The sequence below is a fragment of the Oncorhynchus mykiss genome, chromosome 15, assembly GCF_057628025.1.
Source record: "Oncorhynchus mykiss isolate SJ-2025 chromosome 15, ASM5762802v1, whole genome shotgun sequence".
NCBI classification, from domain to species: Eukaryota; Metazoa; Chordata; class Actinopteri; order Salmoniformes; family Salmonidae; genus Oncorhynchus; species Oncorhynchus mykiss.
Genome location: NC_143036.1, coordinates 84308642 through 84323959, shown reverse-complemented (window position 1 = coordinate 84323959; position 15318 = coordinate 84308642). Strand labels below are relative to the sequence as shown.

General features: G+C 54.4%; 1 protein-coding gene across 2 annotated transcripts in view; it reads left to right on the top strand.

Moving 5' to 3' along the window:
- The window catches only part of kiaa0930, a 75288-nt gene that overhangs the window by 46804 nt on the left and 13166 nt on the right, over positions 1–15318 (top strand). For both annotated transcript variants that reach the window (XM_090201429.1, XM_090201431.1), the window contains 3 exons: positions 4342–4446; positions 11140–11217; positions 11910–12011. In XM_090201429.1, coding sequence (XP_090057555.1) covers positions 4342–4446; positions 11140–11217; positions 11910–12011 — 285 coding nt within the window. The remainder of the gene's footprint in view (positions 1–4341; positions 4447–11139; positions 11218–11909; positions 12012–15318) is intronic.

The following is a 15318-nucleotide window of genomic DNA, read 5'->3' as shown; positions in this document are numbered from 1 at the left end:
AGATGTGGCTGGGGGTCGTTGAAGGGTGAGATGTGGCTGGGGGTCGTTGAAGGGTGAGATGTGGCTGGGGGTCGTTGAAGGGTGAGATGTGGCTGGGGGTCGTTGAAGGGTGTGATGTGGTTGGGCCGGGGGTCGTTGAAGGGTGAGATGTGGCTGGGCCGGAGGTCGTTGAAGGGTGAGATGTGGCTGGGCCGGAGTTCGTTGAAGGGTGAGATGTGGCTGGGCCGGAGGTCGTTGAAGGGTGAGATGTGGCTGGGCCGGAGGTCGTTGAATGGTGAGATGTGGCTGGGCCGGAGGTCGTTGAAGGGTGAGATGTGGCTGGGCTGGAGGTCGTTGAAGGGTGAGATGTGGCTGGGCTGGAGGTCGTTGAAGGGTGAGATGTGGCTGGGGGTCGTTGAAGGGTGAGATGTGGCTGGGCCGGGGGTCGTTGAAGGGTGAGATGTGGCTGGGCCGGAGGTCGTTGAAGGGTGAGATGTGGCTGGGCCGGAGGTCGTTGAAGGGTGAGATGTGGCTGGGCCGGAGGTCGTTGAAGGGTGAGATGTGGCTGGGCCGGAGGTCGTTGAAGGGTGAGATGTGGCTGGGCCGGAGGTCGTTGAAGGGTGAGATGTGGCTGGGCCGGAGGTCGTTGAAGGGTGAGATGTGGCTGGGCCGGAGGTCGTTGAAGGGTGAGATGTGGCTGGGCCGGAGGTCGATGAAGGGTGAGATGTGCCTGGAGGTCGTTGTAGGGTGAGATGTGGCTGGGCTGGAGGTCGTTGAAGGGTGAGATGTGGCTGGGGGTCGTTGAAGGGTGAGATGTGGCTTGGCCGGGGGTCTTTGAAGGGTGAGATGTGGCTGGGCCGGAGGTCGTTGAAGGGTGAGATGTGGCTGGGCCGGAGGTCGTTGAAGGGTGAGATGTGGCTGGGCCGGAGGTCGTTGAAGGGTGAGATGTGGCTCGGCCGGAGGTCGTTGAAGGGTGAGATGTGGCTGGGCCGGAGGTCGTTGAAGGGTGAGATGTGGCTGGGCCGGAGGTCGTTGAAGGGTGAGATGTGGCTGGGCCGGAGGTCGTTGAAGGGTGAGATGTGGCTGGGCCGGAGGTCGTTGAAGGGTGAGATGTGGCTGGGCCGGAGGTCGTTGAAGGGTGAGATGTGGCTGGGCCGGAGGTCGTTGAAGGGTGAGATGTGGCTGGGCCGGAGGTCGTTGAAGGGTGAGATGTGGCTGGGCCGGAGGTCGTTGAAGGGTGAGATGTGGCTGGGCCGGAGGTCGTTGAAGGGTGAGATGTGGCTTGGCTGGGGGTCTTTGAAGGGTGAGATGTGGCTGGGCTGGAGGTCGTTGAAGGGTGAGATGTGGCTGGGCTGGAGGTCGTTGAAGGGTGAGATGTGGCTGGGCTGGAGGTCGTTGAAGGTTGAGATGTGGCTGGGGGTCGTTGAAGGGTGAGATGTGGCTGGGGGTCGTTGAAGGGTGAGATGTGGCTGGGGGTCGTTGAAGGGTGAGATGTGGCTGGGGGTCGTTGAAGGGTGAGATGTGGCTGGGGGTCGTTGAAGGGTGAGATGTGGCTGGGGGTCGTTGAAGGGTGAGATGTGGCTGGGGGTCGTTGAAGGGTGAGATGTGGCTGGGGGTCGTTGAAGGGTGTGATGTGGTTGGGCTGGGGGTCGTTGAAGGGTGAGATGTGGCTGGGCTGGGGGTCGTTGAAGGGTGAGATGTGGCTGGGCTGGGGGTCGTTGAAGGGTGAGATGTGGCTGGGCTGGAGGTCGTTGAAGGGTGAGATGTGGCTGTGCTGGAGGTCGTTGAAGGGTGAGATGTGGCTGGAGGTCGTTGAAGTGTGAGATGTGGTTGTGCCGGGGGTCGTTGAAGGGTGAGATGTGGCTGGGCCGGAGGTCGTTGAAGGGTGAGATGTGGCTGGGGGTCGTTGAAGGGTGAGATGTGGCTGGGGGTCGTTGAAGGGTGAGATGTGGCTGGGTGTCGTTGAAGGGTGAGATGTGGCTGGGTGTCGTTGAAGGGTGAGATGTGGCTGGGTGTCGTTGAAGGGTGAGATGTGGCTGGGGGTTGTTGAAGGGTGAGATGTGGCTGGGGGTCGTTGAAGGGTGAGATGTGGCTGGGCTGGGGGTTGTTTAATGGTGAGATGTGGCTGGGCTGGAGGTCGTTGAAGGGTGAGATGTGGCTGGGGGTCGTTGAAGGGTGAGATGTGGCTGCTGGTCGTTGAAGGGTGAGATGTGGCTGGGGGTCGTTGAAGGGTGAGATGTGGCTGGGCCGGAGTTCGTTGAAGGGTGAGATGTGGCTGGGCCGGAGGTCATTGAAGGGTGAGATGTGGCTGGGCCGGAGGTCGTTGAAGGGTGAGATGTGGCTGGGCTGGGGGTCGTTGAAGGGTAAGATGTGGCTGGGCTGGAGGTCGTTGAAGGGTGAGATGTGGCTGGGCCGGAGGTCGTTGAAGGGTGAGATGTGGCTGGGCCGGAGGTCGTTGAAGGGTGAGATGTGGCTGGGGGTCGTTGAAGGGTGAGATGTGGCTGGGGGTCGTTGAAGGGTGAGATGTGGCTGGGGGTCGTTGAAGGGTGATATGTGGCTGGGGGTCGTTGAAGGGTGAGATGTGGCTGGGGGTCGTTGAAGGGTGAGATGTGGCTGGGGGTCGTTGAAGGGTGAGATGTGGCTGGGGGTCGTTGAAGGGTGAGATGTGGCTGGGGGTCGTTGAAGGGTGAGATGTGGCTGGGGGTCGTTGAAGGGTTTGATGTGGTTGGGCTGGGGGTCGTTGAAGGGTGTGATGTGGCTGGGCTGGGGGTCGTTGAAGGGTGAGATGTGGCTGGGCTGGAGGTCGTTGAAGGGTGAGATGTGGCTGGGCCAGAGGTCGTTGAAGGGTGAGATGTGGCTGGGCCGGAGGTCGTTGAAGGGTGAGATGTGGCTGGGCCGGAGGTCGTTGAAGGGTGAGATGTGGCTGGGCCGGAGGTCGTTGAAGGGTGAGATGTGGCTGGGCCGGAGGTCGTTGAAGGGTGAGATGTGGCTGGGCCGGAGGTCGTTGAAGGGTGAGATGTGGCTGGGCCGGAGGTCGTTGAAGGGTGAGATGTGGCTGGGGGTCGTTGAAGGGTGAGATGTGGCTGGGGGTCGTTGAAGGGTGAGATGTGGCTGGGGGTCGTTGAAGGGTGAGATGTGGCTGGGGGTCGTTGAAGGGTGAGATGTGGCTGGGGGTCGTTGAAGGGTGAGATGTGGCTGGGGGCCGTTGAAGGGTGAGATGTGGCTGGGGGCCGTTGAAGGGTGTGATGTGGCTGGGCTGGGGGTCGTTGAAGGGTAAGATGTGGCTGGGGGTCGTTGAAGGGTGAGATGTGGCTGGGGGTCGTTGAAGGGTGAGATGTGGCTGGGGGTCGTTGAAGGGTGTGATGTGGTTGGGCTGGGGGTTGTTGAAGGGTGTGATGTGGCTGGGCTGGGGGTCGTTGAAGGGTAAGATGTGGCTGGGCTGGGGGTCGTTGAAGGGTAAGATGTGGCTGGGCTGGAGGTCGTTGAAGGGTGAGATGTGGCTGGGCTGGAGGTCGTTGAAGGGTGAGATGTGGCTGGAGGTCGTTGAAGGGTGAGATGTGGTTGTGCCGGGGGTCGTTGAAGGGTGAGATGTGGCTGGGCCGGAGGTCGAATGAAGGGTGAGATGTGGCTGGGGGTCGTTGAAGGTTGAGATGTGGCTGGGGGTTGTTGAAGGGTGAGATGTGGCTGGGCCGGAGGTCGTTGAAGGGTGAGATATGGCTGGGTGTCGTTGAAGGTTGAGATGTGGCTGGGTGTCGTTGAAGGTTGAGATGTGGCTGGGGGTTGTTGAAGGGTGAGATGTGGCTGGGGGTCGTTGAAGGGTGAGATGTGGCTGGGGGTCGTTGAAGGGTGTGATGTGGTTGGGCTGGGGGTCGTTGAAGGGTGAGATGTGGTTGTGCCGGGGGTCGTTGAAGGGTGAGATGTGGCTGGGCCGGAGGTCGTTGAAGGGTGAGATGTGGCTGGAGGTCGTTGAAGTGTGAGATGTGGTTGTGCCGGGGGTCGTTGAAGGGTGAGATGTGGCTGGGCCGGAGGTCGTTGAAGGGTGAGATGTGGCTGGGGGTCGTTGAAGGGTGAGCTGTGGCTGGGGGTCGTTGAAGGGTGAGATGTAGCTGAGCTAAGGAGCTTTCCTGGAGTATAGCCAGGGTTGATTTAACCTGCACTCTGTGTGCTGCATCAGGACATTTCTATACAACCAGACTATATGATCATCACACTGGAAGTCAGCAGCAAAGAGACTACAGTGTTCAAATAGTGAAGGGCGGTGTTGTGTATTGTAGGTGGGATAATTCAGTGTAATTGTCACGTCTGTATTTTCCAGGTAGATGTGGAATATGATTATATAATGTATATATCTCTGTATTCCAGGTAGATGTGGAGGTGTACAGGAGAGACTCTAAGAAGCTTCCAGGTTTAGGAGAACCTGACATCGACTGGGAGGAGAGTGTTTACCTGAATCTGATCTTAATGAAGGTTGGTATGACAACATGCTCATTCCCAGGCTGTCTCCTGTCCCAGTACTAACCAGGCCCGACCCTGAACAGGTTGCCTCCCGTCCCAGTACTAACCAGGCCCGACCCTGAACAGGTTGTCTCCCGTCCCAGTACTAACCAGGCCGACCCTGAACAGGTTGTCTCCCGTCCCAGTACTAACCAGGCCGACCCTGAACAGGTTGTCTCCCGTCCCAGTACTAACCAGGCCCGACCCTGAACAGGTTGTCTCCCGTCCCAGTACTAACCAGGCCCGACCCTGAACAGGCTGTCTCCTGTCCCAGTACTAACCAGGCCTGACCCTGAACAGGTTGTCTCCCGTCCCAGTACTAACCAGGCCCGACCCTGAACAGGCCGTCCCAGTACTAACCAGGCCCGACCCTGAACAGGCCGTCCCAGTACTAACCAGGCCCGACCCTGAACAGGCTGTCTCCCGTCCCAGTACTAACCAGGCCGACCCTGAACAGGCTGTCTCCCGTCCCAGTACTAACCAGGCCAACCCTGAACAGGCTGTCTCCCGTCCCAGTACTAACCAGGCCCGACCCTGAACAGGCTGTCTCCCGTCCCAGTACTAACCAGGCCCGACCCTGAACAGGCTGTCTCCTGTCCCAGTACTAACCAGGCCGACCCTTAACAGGCTGTCTCCCGTCCCAGTACTAACCAGGCCCGACCCTGAACAGGCCGTCCCAGTACTAACCAGGCCGACCCTGAACAGGCTGTCTCCCGTCCCAGTACTATCCAGGCCCGACCCTGAACAGGCTGTCCCAGTACTAACCAGGCCTGACCCCGAACAGGTTGCCTCCCGTCCCAGTACTAACCAGGCCGACCCTGAACAGGTTGTCTCCCGTCCCAGTACTAACCAGGCCCGACCCTGAACAGGTTGTCTCCCGTCCCAGTACTAACCAGGCCGACCCTGAACAGGCTGTCTCCCGTCCCAGTACTAACCAGGCCCGACCCTGAACAGGCTGTCTCCCGTCCCAGTACTAACCCGGCCGACCCTGAACAGGCTGTCTCCTGTCCCAGTACTAACCAGGCCCGACCCTGAACAGGCTGTCTCCCGTCCCAGTACTAACCAGGCCCGACCCTGAACAGGTTGTCTCCCGTCCCAGTACTAACCAGGCCGACCCTGAACAGGTTGTCTCCCGTCCCAGTACTAACCAGGCCCGACCCTGAACAGGCTGTCTCCCATCCCAGTACTAACCAGGCCCGACCCTGAACAGGTTGTCTCCCGTCCCAGTACTAACCAGGCCGACCCTGAACAGGCTGTCTCCTGTCCCAGTACTAACCAGGCCCGACCCTGAACAGGCTGTCTCCCGTCCCAGTACTAACCAGGCCCGACCCTGAACAGGCTGTCTCCTGTCCCAGTACTAACCAGGCCGACCCTTAACAGGCTGTCTCCCGTCCCAGTACTAACCAGGCCCGACCCTGAACAGGCCGTCCCAGTACTAACCAGGCCGACCCTGAACAGGCTGTCTCCCGTCCCAGTACTAACCAGGCCGACCCTGAACAGGTTGTCTCCCGTCCCAGTACTAACCAGGCCGACCCTGAACAGGCTGTCTCCCGTCCCAGTACTAACCAGGCCGACCCTGAACAGGCTGTCTCCTGTCCCAGTACTAACCTGGCCCGACCCTGAACAGGCTGTCTCCTGTCCCAGTACTATCCAGGCCCGACCCTGAACAGGCTGTCCCAGTACTAACCAGGCCGACCCTGAACAGGTTGCCTCCCGTCCCAGTACTATCCAGGCCCGACCCTGAACAGGCTGTCCCAGTACTAACCAGGCCCGACCCTGAACAGGTTGCCTCCCGTCCCAGTGCTAACCAGGCCGACCCTGAACAGGTTGTCTCCCGTCCCAGTACTAACCAGGCCGACCCTGAACAGGCTGTCTCCCGTCCCAGTACTAACCAGGCCCGACCCTGAACAGGTTGCCTCCCGTCCCAGTACTATCCAGGCCCGACCCTGAACAGGCTGTCCCAGTACTAACCAGGCCGACCCTGAACAGGTTGCCTCCCGTCCCAGTACTATCCAGGCCCGACCCTGAACAGGCTGTCCCAGTACTAACCAGGCCTGACCCCGAACAGGTTGCCTCCCGTCCCAGTACTAACCAGGCCGACCCTGAACAGGTTGTCTCCCGTCCCAGTACTAACCAGGCCCGACCCTGAACAGGTTGTCCCAGTACTATCCAGGCCCGACCCTGAACAGGCTGTCTCCCGTCCCAGTACTATCCAGGCCCGACCCTGAACAGGTTGTCCCAGTACTAACCAGGCCCGACCCTGAACAGGTTGTCCCAGTACTATCCAGGCCCGACCCTGAGCAGGTTGTCTCCCGTCCCAGTACTAACCAGGCCCGACCCTGAACAGGCCGTCCCAGTACTAACCAGGCCCGACCCTGAACAGGCTGTCTCCCGTCCCAGTACTAACCAGGCCGACCCACTCACATGGCTCTCTCAGATATCCACATTTTTATTAGCCATTGCCCGTCACGTGATCGGGTCCTTCTAGCAGCCATCTTGGGTCCTTCTAGCAGCCATCTTGGGTCCTTCTAGCAGCCATCTTGGGTCCTTCTAGCAGCCATCTTGGGTCCTTCTAGCAGCCATCTTGGGTCCACCTCACAGGCTATGAGCACGATGTTCCTAAATGGCAGCCATGCCCCCGGCAGGAGGCTATGAGCACGATGTTCCTAAATGGCAGCCATGCCCCCGGCAGGAGGCTATGAGCACGATGTTCCTAAATGGTAGCCATGCCCCCGGCAGGAGGCTATGAGCACGATGTTCCTAAATGGCAGCAATGCCCCTGGCAGGAGGCTATGAGCACGATGTTCCTAAATGGCAGCAATGCCCCTGGCAGGAGGCTATGAGCACGATGTTCCTAAATGGCAGCAATGCCCCCGGCAGGAGGCTATGAGCACGATGTTCCTAAATGGCAGCAATGCCCCCGGTAGGAGGCTATGAGCACGATGTTCCTAAATGGCAGCAATGCCCCCGGCAGGAGGCTATGAGCACGATGTTCCTAAATGGCAGCAATGCCCCTGGCAGGAGGCTATGAGCACGATGTTCCTAAATGGCTTCAATGCCCCCGGCAGGAGGCTATGAGCACGATGTTCCTAAATGGCAGCAATGCCCCTGGCAGGAGGCTATGAGCACGATGTTCCTAAATGGCAGCAATGCCCCTGGCAGGAGGCTATGAGCACGATGTTCCTAAATGGCAGCAATGCCCCCGGCAGGAGGCTATGAGCACGATGTTCCTAAATGGCAGCAATGCCCCTGGCAGGAGGCTATGAGCACGATGTTCCTAAATTGGCAGCAATGCCCCCGGCAGGAGGCTATGAGCACGATGTTCCTAAATGGCAGCAATGCCCCTGGCAGGAGGCTATGAGCACGATGTTCCTAAATGGCAGCAATGCCCCCGGCAGGAGGCTATGAGCACGATGTTCCTAAATGGCAGCAATGCCCCCGGCAGGAGGCTATGAGCACGATGTTCCTAAATGGCAGCAATGCCCCCGGCAGGAGACTATGAGCACGATGTTCCTAAATGGCAGCAATGCCCCTGGCAGGAGGCTATGAGCACGATGTTCCTAAATGGCAGCAATGCCCCCGGCAGGAGGCTATGAGCACGATGTTCCTAAATGGCAGCAATGCCCCCGGCAGGAGGCTATGAGCACGATGTTCCTAAATGGCAGCAATGCCCCCGGCAGGAGGCTATGAGCACGATGTTCCTAAATGGCAGCAATGCCCCCGGCAGGAGGCTATGAGCACGATGTTCCTAAATGGCAGCAATGCCCCCGGCAGGAGGCTATGAGCACGATGTTCCTAAATGGCAGCAATGCCCCCGGTAGGAGGCTATGAGCACGATGTTCCTAAATGGCAGCAATGCCCCCGGCAGGAGGCTATGAGCACGATGTTCCTAAATGGCAGCAATGCCCCCGGCATGAGGCTATGAGCACGATGTTCCTAAATGGCAGCAATGCCCCCGGCAGGAGGCTATGAGCACGATGTTCCTAAATGGCAGCAATGCCCCCGGCAGGAGGCTATGAGCACGATGTTCCTAAATGGCAGCAATGCCCCCGGCAGGAGGCTATGAGCACGATGTTCCTAAATGGCAGCAATGCCCCTGGCAGGAGGCTATGAGCACGATGTTCCTAAATGGCAGCAATGCCCCTGGCAGGAGGCTATGAGCACGATGTTCCTAAATGGCAGCAATGCCCCCGGCAGGAGGCTATGAGCACGATGTTCCTAAATGGCAGCAATGCCCCTGGCAGGAGGCTATGAGCACGATGTTCCTAAATGGCAGCAATGCCCCCGGCAGGAGGCTATGAGCACGATGTTCCTAAATGGCAGCAATGCCCCCGGCAGGAGGCTATGAGCACGATGTTCCTAAATGGCAGCAATGCCCCTGGCAGGAGGCTATGAGCACGATGTTCCTAAATGGCAGCAATGCCCCTGGCAGGAGGCTATGAGCACGATGTTCCTAAATGGCAGCAATGCCCCTGGCAGGAGGCTATGAGCACGATGTTCCTAAATGGCAGCAATGCCCCCGGCAGGAGGCTATGAGCACGATGTTCCTAAATGGCAGCAATGCCCCTGGCAGGAGGCTATGAGCACGATGTTCCTAAATGGCAGCAATGCCCCTGGCAGGAGGCTATGAGCACGATGTTCCTAAATGGCAGCAATGCCTCCGGCAGGAGGCTATGAGCACGATGTTCCTAAATGGCAGCAATGCCCCTGGCAGGAGGCTATGAGCACGATGTTCCTAAATGGCAGCAATGCCCCCGGCAGGAGGCTATGAGCACGATGTTCCTAAATGGCAGCAATGCCCCCGGCAGGAGGCTATGAGCACGATGTTCCTAAATGGCAGCAATGCCCCCGGCAGGAGGCTATGAGCACGATGTTCCTAAATGGCAGCAATGCCCCTGGCAGGAGGCTATGAGCACGATGTTCCTAAATGGCAGCCATGCCCCCGGCAGGAGGCTATGAGCACGATGTTCCTAAATGGCAGCAATGCCCCCGGCAGGAGGCTATGAGCACGATGTTCCTAAATGGCAGCAATGCCCCCGGCAGGAGGCTATGAGCACGATGTTCCTAAATGGCAGCAATGCCCCCGGCAGGAGGCTATGAGCACGATGTTCTAAAATGGCAGCAATGCCCCCGGCAGGAGGCTATGAGCACGATGTTCCTAAATGGCAGCAATGCCCCCGACAGGAGGCTATGAGCACGATGTTCCTAAATGGCAGCCATGCCCCCGGCAGGAGGCTATGAGCACGATGTTCCAAAATGGCAGCAATGCCCCTGGCAGGAGGCTATGAGCACGATGTTCCAAAATGGCAGCAATGCACCCGGCAGGAGGCTATAAGCACGATGTTCCAAAATGGCAGCAATGCCCCTGGCAGGAGGCTATGAGCACGATGTTCCAAAATGGCAGCCATTCCCCTGGCAGGAGGCTATGAGCACGAAATGTTCCAAAATGGCAGCAATGCACCCGGCAGGAGGCTATGAGCACGAAATGTTCCAAAATGCAATTAATTAGTGGGAAACAACTGGTATCAAAAGTGTTTCTGCGTGTAATGCTTTCTTATAAAGGGGCTTTTTTTATGGTGAAAAATGATCTTCCCCAAACTGGAAACTGACACGGTGTCTATGTAGGCCAGTTTGGCTGTCTATGTAGGCCAGTTTGGCTGTCTATGTAGGCCAGTTTGGCTGTCTATGTAGGCCAGTTTGGCTGTCTATGTAGGCCAGTTTGGCTGTCTATGTAGGCCAGTTTGGCTGTCTATGTAGGCCAGTTTGGCTGTCTGTGTGTTCCAGTTTGGCTGTCTATGTAGGCCAGTTTGGCTGTCTGTGTGTTCCAGTTTGGCTGTCTATGTAGGCCAGTTTGGCTGTCTGTGTATTCCAGTTTGGCTGTCTATGTAGGCCAGTTTGGCTGTCTATGTATTCCAGTTTGGCTGTCTATGTATTCCAGTTTGGCTGTCTGTGTATTCCAGTTTGGCTGTCTCTGTATTCCAGTTTGGCTGCCTATGTATTCCAGTTTGGCTTTACACTGGTTCTAAAGGGGATTAATGTGCTTAATTGTTATTTGGCATCTTTAGCTGTGATTCAAACCAAAACATATAGGCCTATGGGCTAACACGTCATTCACTAGGATAACACGTCATTGATAGTGATAGCCTAATATTGTCACCCATCACACTTTGGGTGTAAAAATGTTATCTATTAAATATTTTCCCCTTATTCTCCCCAATTTCGATCTTGTCTCATCGTTGCAACTCCCCAAACGGGCTCGGGGAGGCGAAGGTGGAGTCGTGCGTTCTCTGAAACATGACTTGCCAAACCGCGCTCCTTAACACCCGCCAGCCTAAACCGGAAGTCAGCCGCACCAATGTGTCGGAGGAAACACTGTTCAACTGGCGACTGAAGTCAGCCTGCAGACACCCGGCCCGCCACAAGGAGTCGCTAGAGAGCGATGAGCTTTACTTGGCTCGTGGCTCTCTAGCAACTCCTTGTGGCAGGCCGGGTGTCTGCAGGCTGACTTCAGTTGCCAGTTGAATGAACCCAGGTCTGTAGTATTGCCTCTAGCACTGCGATGCAGTACCTTAGACCGCTGGGCCACTTGTAATTTTCCAGGAAACTCTAGTTCAGAATATGGTTGAATAAAACCAAGTTCATGACCTCTTTTTTTTTTCCTATCAGCTGGACTATGTGGTGACGTGTGCCGTCTGCACGCGCTCAGACGCAGGAGACATCCACATTCACAGGAAGAAGTCTCAGGTAAGAGACAGGACTCTTCAGACTACATCCCATTGGATTTACTGATGTAGCTATGGATAGATGGGCCTCTACAGAACCTGACCCAGTAACTCTCTCTTTCTCGCTTTGTCTCTCTCTCTCTCGGTTTCTCTCTCTTCCTCGCTCTCTCTCCCCCTTTCTCGCTCTCTCTCTCCCCCTTTCTCTCTCTCTCTCTCTCTCCCCCTTTCTCGCTCTCTCTCTCTCTCCCCCTTTCTCTCTCTCTCTCTCTCCCCCTTTCTCGCTCTCTCCCCCTTTCTCGCTCTCTCCCCCTTTCTCGCTCTCTCCCCCTTTCTCGCTCTCTCACCCTTTCTCGCTCTCTCACCCTTTCTCGCTCTCTCACCCTTTCTCGCTCTCTCACCCTTTCTCGCTCTCTCACCCTTTCTCGCTCTCTCCTCGTCCCTCTTTCCCTTCCTCTCTCTCTCCCCCCCCTTCCTCTCTCTCTCCCCCCCTTCCTCTCTCTCTCCCCCCTTCCTCTCTCTCTCCCCCCTTCCTCTCTCTCTCCCCCCCTTTCTCTCTCTCTCCCCCCCTTCCTCTCTTCTCTCTCTCCCCCTTCCTCTCTTCTCTCTCTCCCCCTTCCTCTCTCTCTCTCTTCCCCCCTTCCTCTCCCTTTCTCTGTATCTCTCCTGGTCCCTCTCTTTCCCTTACTTTCTCTCTCCCTCTCTCTCTCATCACAGCAAGTGTATGCGTCACCAAGTAAACACGCCATGGACAGTAAAGGAGAGGAGTCTAAGATGAGCTACCCCAACATCTTCTTCATGATTGACAACTTTGAGGAGGTAACCGTGACAACCGCCCACAATCCCCTCCCCAGCCCAATCAGGCACCTGACAGGTTGTGATTGACTGCCGGGGCCTCTAGGAGGGCCCCCTGGGAGATGGGCTGTGTGTTGAAGTGTGACCTGGGGTGTATTCATTATTCGGTCTCCGTTGCAACCCGGAAACCATTTACTCCAAATGGAAAACGTTTTACAATGAAAACGAGAGTTTCTATTGGACAAATTCGGGTAGGAACCTCCCCCGTTTCATTCCATTTCCTCTGCTTCCGTTGGTTCGTTACAGTAAACGGCCTCATGGCAGTCCCCTGATTCCAGTGTATTAACCTCATGGCAGACCCCTGATTCTAGTGTATTAACCTCATGGCAGACCCCTGGTTCTAGTGTATTAACCTCATGGCAGACCCCTGATTCTAGTGTATTAATAACCTCATGGCAGACCCCTGATTCTAGTGTATTAACCTCATGGCAGACCCCTGATTCTAGTGTATTAATAACCTCATGGCAGACCCCTGATTCTAGTGTATTAACCTCATGGCAGTCCCCTGATTCTAGTGTATTAACCTCATGGCAGACCCCTGATTCTAGTGTATTAACCTCATGGCAGTCCCCTGATTCTAGTGTATTAACCTCATGGCAGTCCCCTGATTCTAGTGTATTAACCTCATGGCAGACCCCTGATTCTAGTGTATTAACCTCATGGCAGTCCCCTGATTCTAGTGTATTAACCTCATGGCAGACCCCTGATTCTAGTGTATTAACCTCATGGCAGACCCCTGATTCTAGTGTATTAACCTCATGGCAGTCCCCTGATTCTAGTGTATTAACCTCATGGCAGACCCATGATTCTAGTGTATTAACCTCATGGCAGACCCCTGATTCTAGTGTATTAACCTCATGGCAGACCCCTGATTCTAGTGTATTAACCTCATGGCAGACCCCTGATTCTAGTGTATTAACCTCATGGCAGTCCCCTGATTCTAGTGTATTAACCTCATGGCAGACCCCTGATTCTAGTGTATTAACCTCATGGCAGACCCCTGATTCTAGTGTATTAATGGCAGACCCCTGATTCTAGTGTATTAACCTCATGGCAGACCCCTGATTCTAGTGTATTAACCTCATGGCAGACCCCTGATTCTAGTGTATTAACCTCATGGCAGTCCCCTGATTCTAGTGTATTAACCTCATGGCAGTCCCCTGATTCTAGTGTATTAACCTCATGGCAGACCCCTGATTCTAGTGTATTAACCTCATGGCAGACCCCTGATTCTAGTGTATTAACCTCATGGCAGAGCCCTGATTCTAGTGTATTAACCTCATGGCAGACCCCTGATTCCAGTGTATTAACCTCATGGCAGACCCCTGATTCTAGTGTACTAACCTCATGGCAGACCCCTGATTCTAGTGTATTAACCTCATGGCAGAGCCCTGATTCTAGTGTATTAACCTCATGGCAGTCCCCTGATTCTAGTGTATTAACCTCATGGCAGTCCCCTGATTCTAGTGTACTAACCTCATGGCAGACCCCTGATTCCAGTGTATTAACCTCATGGCAGTCCCCTGATTCTAGTGTATTAACCTCATGGCAGTCCCCTGATTCTAGTGTATTAACCTCATGGCAGACCCCTGATTTTAGTGTATTAATGGCAGACGGGGTCAGTTACAAATTGATTATTTTCCTGGGAAGGAAATCGATGACTTTCTCTACGTTTTTACAGTGAAAATATAAAACAGCAGTGATTGAACCGGTCTTTTCAGTTCCTGGTATCAGCTTTCTCAGCTAAACGACTTGACTCTGCAAACCATTCTTGTAAACAGACACTCCGTGTTCTAACGCAGCGGTTCTCAACTGGTGTTGCTTCGGGAAACATAATTGAACCAGGTTGTCTGTCGCGACTTAATATTCACATCTCGGAAAATAATATAGAAAACTATTTTTTTTAATGCTATATTGATATTTAATTAACCAATTATATGACTATAAAATGTTGCCCATATTCTTGAAGAATGTAAAGTTCACTGGTTTCAGACGACGACGACCAAATCCACTTAATAGCGCTGCTGATAATTTAAATCACAGTATTTTTAAAAGTTATTTTAAAAATACATACAGTACATATAGTATAATATACAGTACCAGTTAAACGTTTGGACACACCTACTCATTCCAGGGTTTTTCTTTATTTTTACTATTTTCTACAATGTAGAATAATTTGTGAAGACATCAAAACTATGAAATAACACATATGGAATCATGTAGTAACCAAAAAAGTGTGTTAAACAAATCAAAATATATTGTAGATTCTTCAAAGTAGCCACCCTTTGCCTTGATGACAGCTTTGCACTCTGGGTGTTCTCTCAACCAGCTTTTTAAATGTGTTTTTATTTAACCTTTATTTAACTAGGCAAGTCAGTCAAGAATAAATTCTTATTTACAATGACAGCCTACCCCGGCCAAACCCAGACAACGCTGGGCCAATGTGACGCCTCTTAGACCCCTGCGCCACTCGGGAGCCCTAAGTTTCATGAGGTATTAACAGGTGTGTTTTGTAAAAAGTGAATTTGTTGAATTTCTTTACTTAATGGGTTCGAGCCTGTCAGTTGTGTTGTGACAAGGTAGGGGTGGTATACAGAAGATGGCCCTATTTGGTAAAAGACCAAGTCCATATTATGTCAAGAACAGCTCAAATAAGCAAAGAGAAATGACAGTCCATCGTTACTTTAAGACATGAAGGTCAGTCAATCTGGAAAATGTAATGAACTTTGAAAGTCTCTTCAAAATCAAAGCAAATTTTATTTATGTTCAAGTGCAGTCGCAAAAACCATCAAGCGCTAAGATGTAACTGGCTCTAATGAGGACCGCCACAGGAAATGAAGACCCAGTTACCTCTCCTGCAGAGGATAAGTTCATTAGAGATACCCGCGACCCATTCAGAACCTCCCGAGACCCAATTTGGGTCGCAACCCACTAGTTGAGAATCACTGTTCTAACGTGTGCGTCTCTCTCTCTCCCTGTCTCTCTCTGTCTGTCTGTCTGTCTCCCTCTCTGTCTCTCTCTCTGTGTGTCTCTCTCTCTGTGTGTCTCTCTCTCTGTGTGTCTCTCTCTCTGTGTGTCTCCCTCTCTGTCTCCCTCTCCGTCTCCCTCTCCGTCTCCCTCTCTGTCTCCCTCTCTGTCTCCCTCTCTGTCTCCCTCTCTGTCTCCCTCTCTGTCTCCCTCTCTGTCTCCCTCTCTGTCTCCCTCTCTGTCTCCCTCTCTGTCTCCCTCTCTGTCTCCCTCTCTGTGTGTCTGTCTCCCTCTCTGTCTCTCT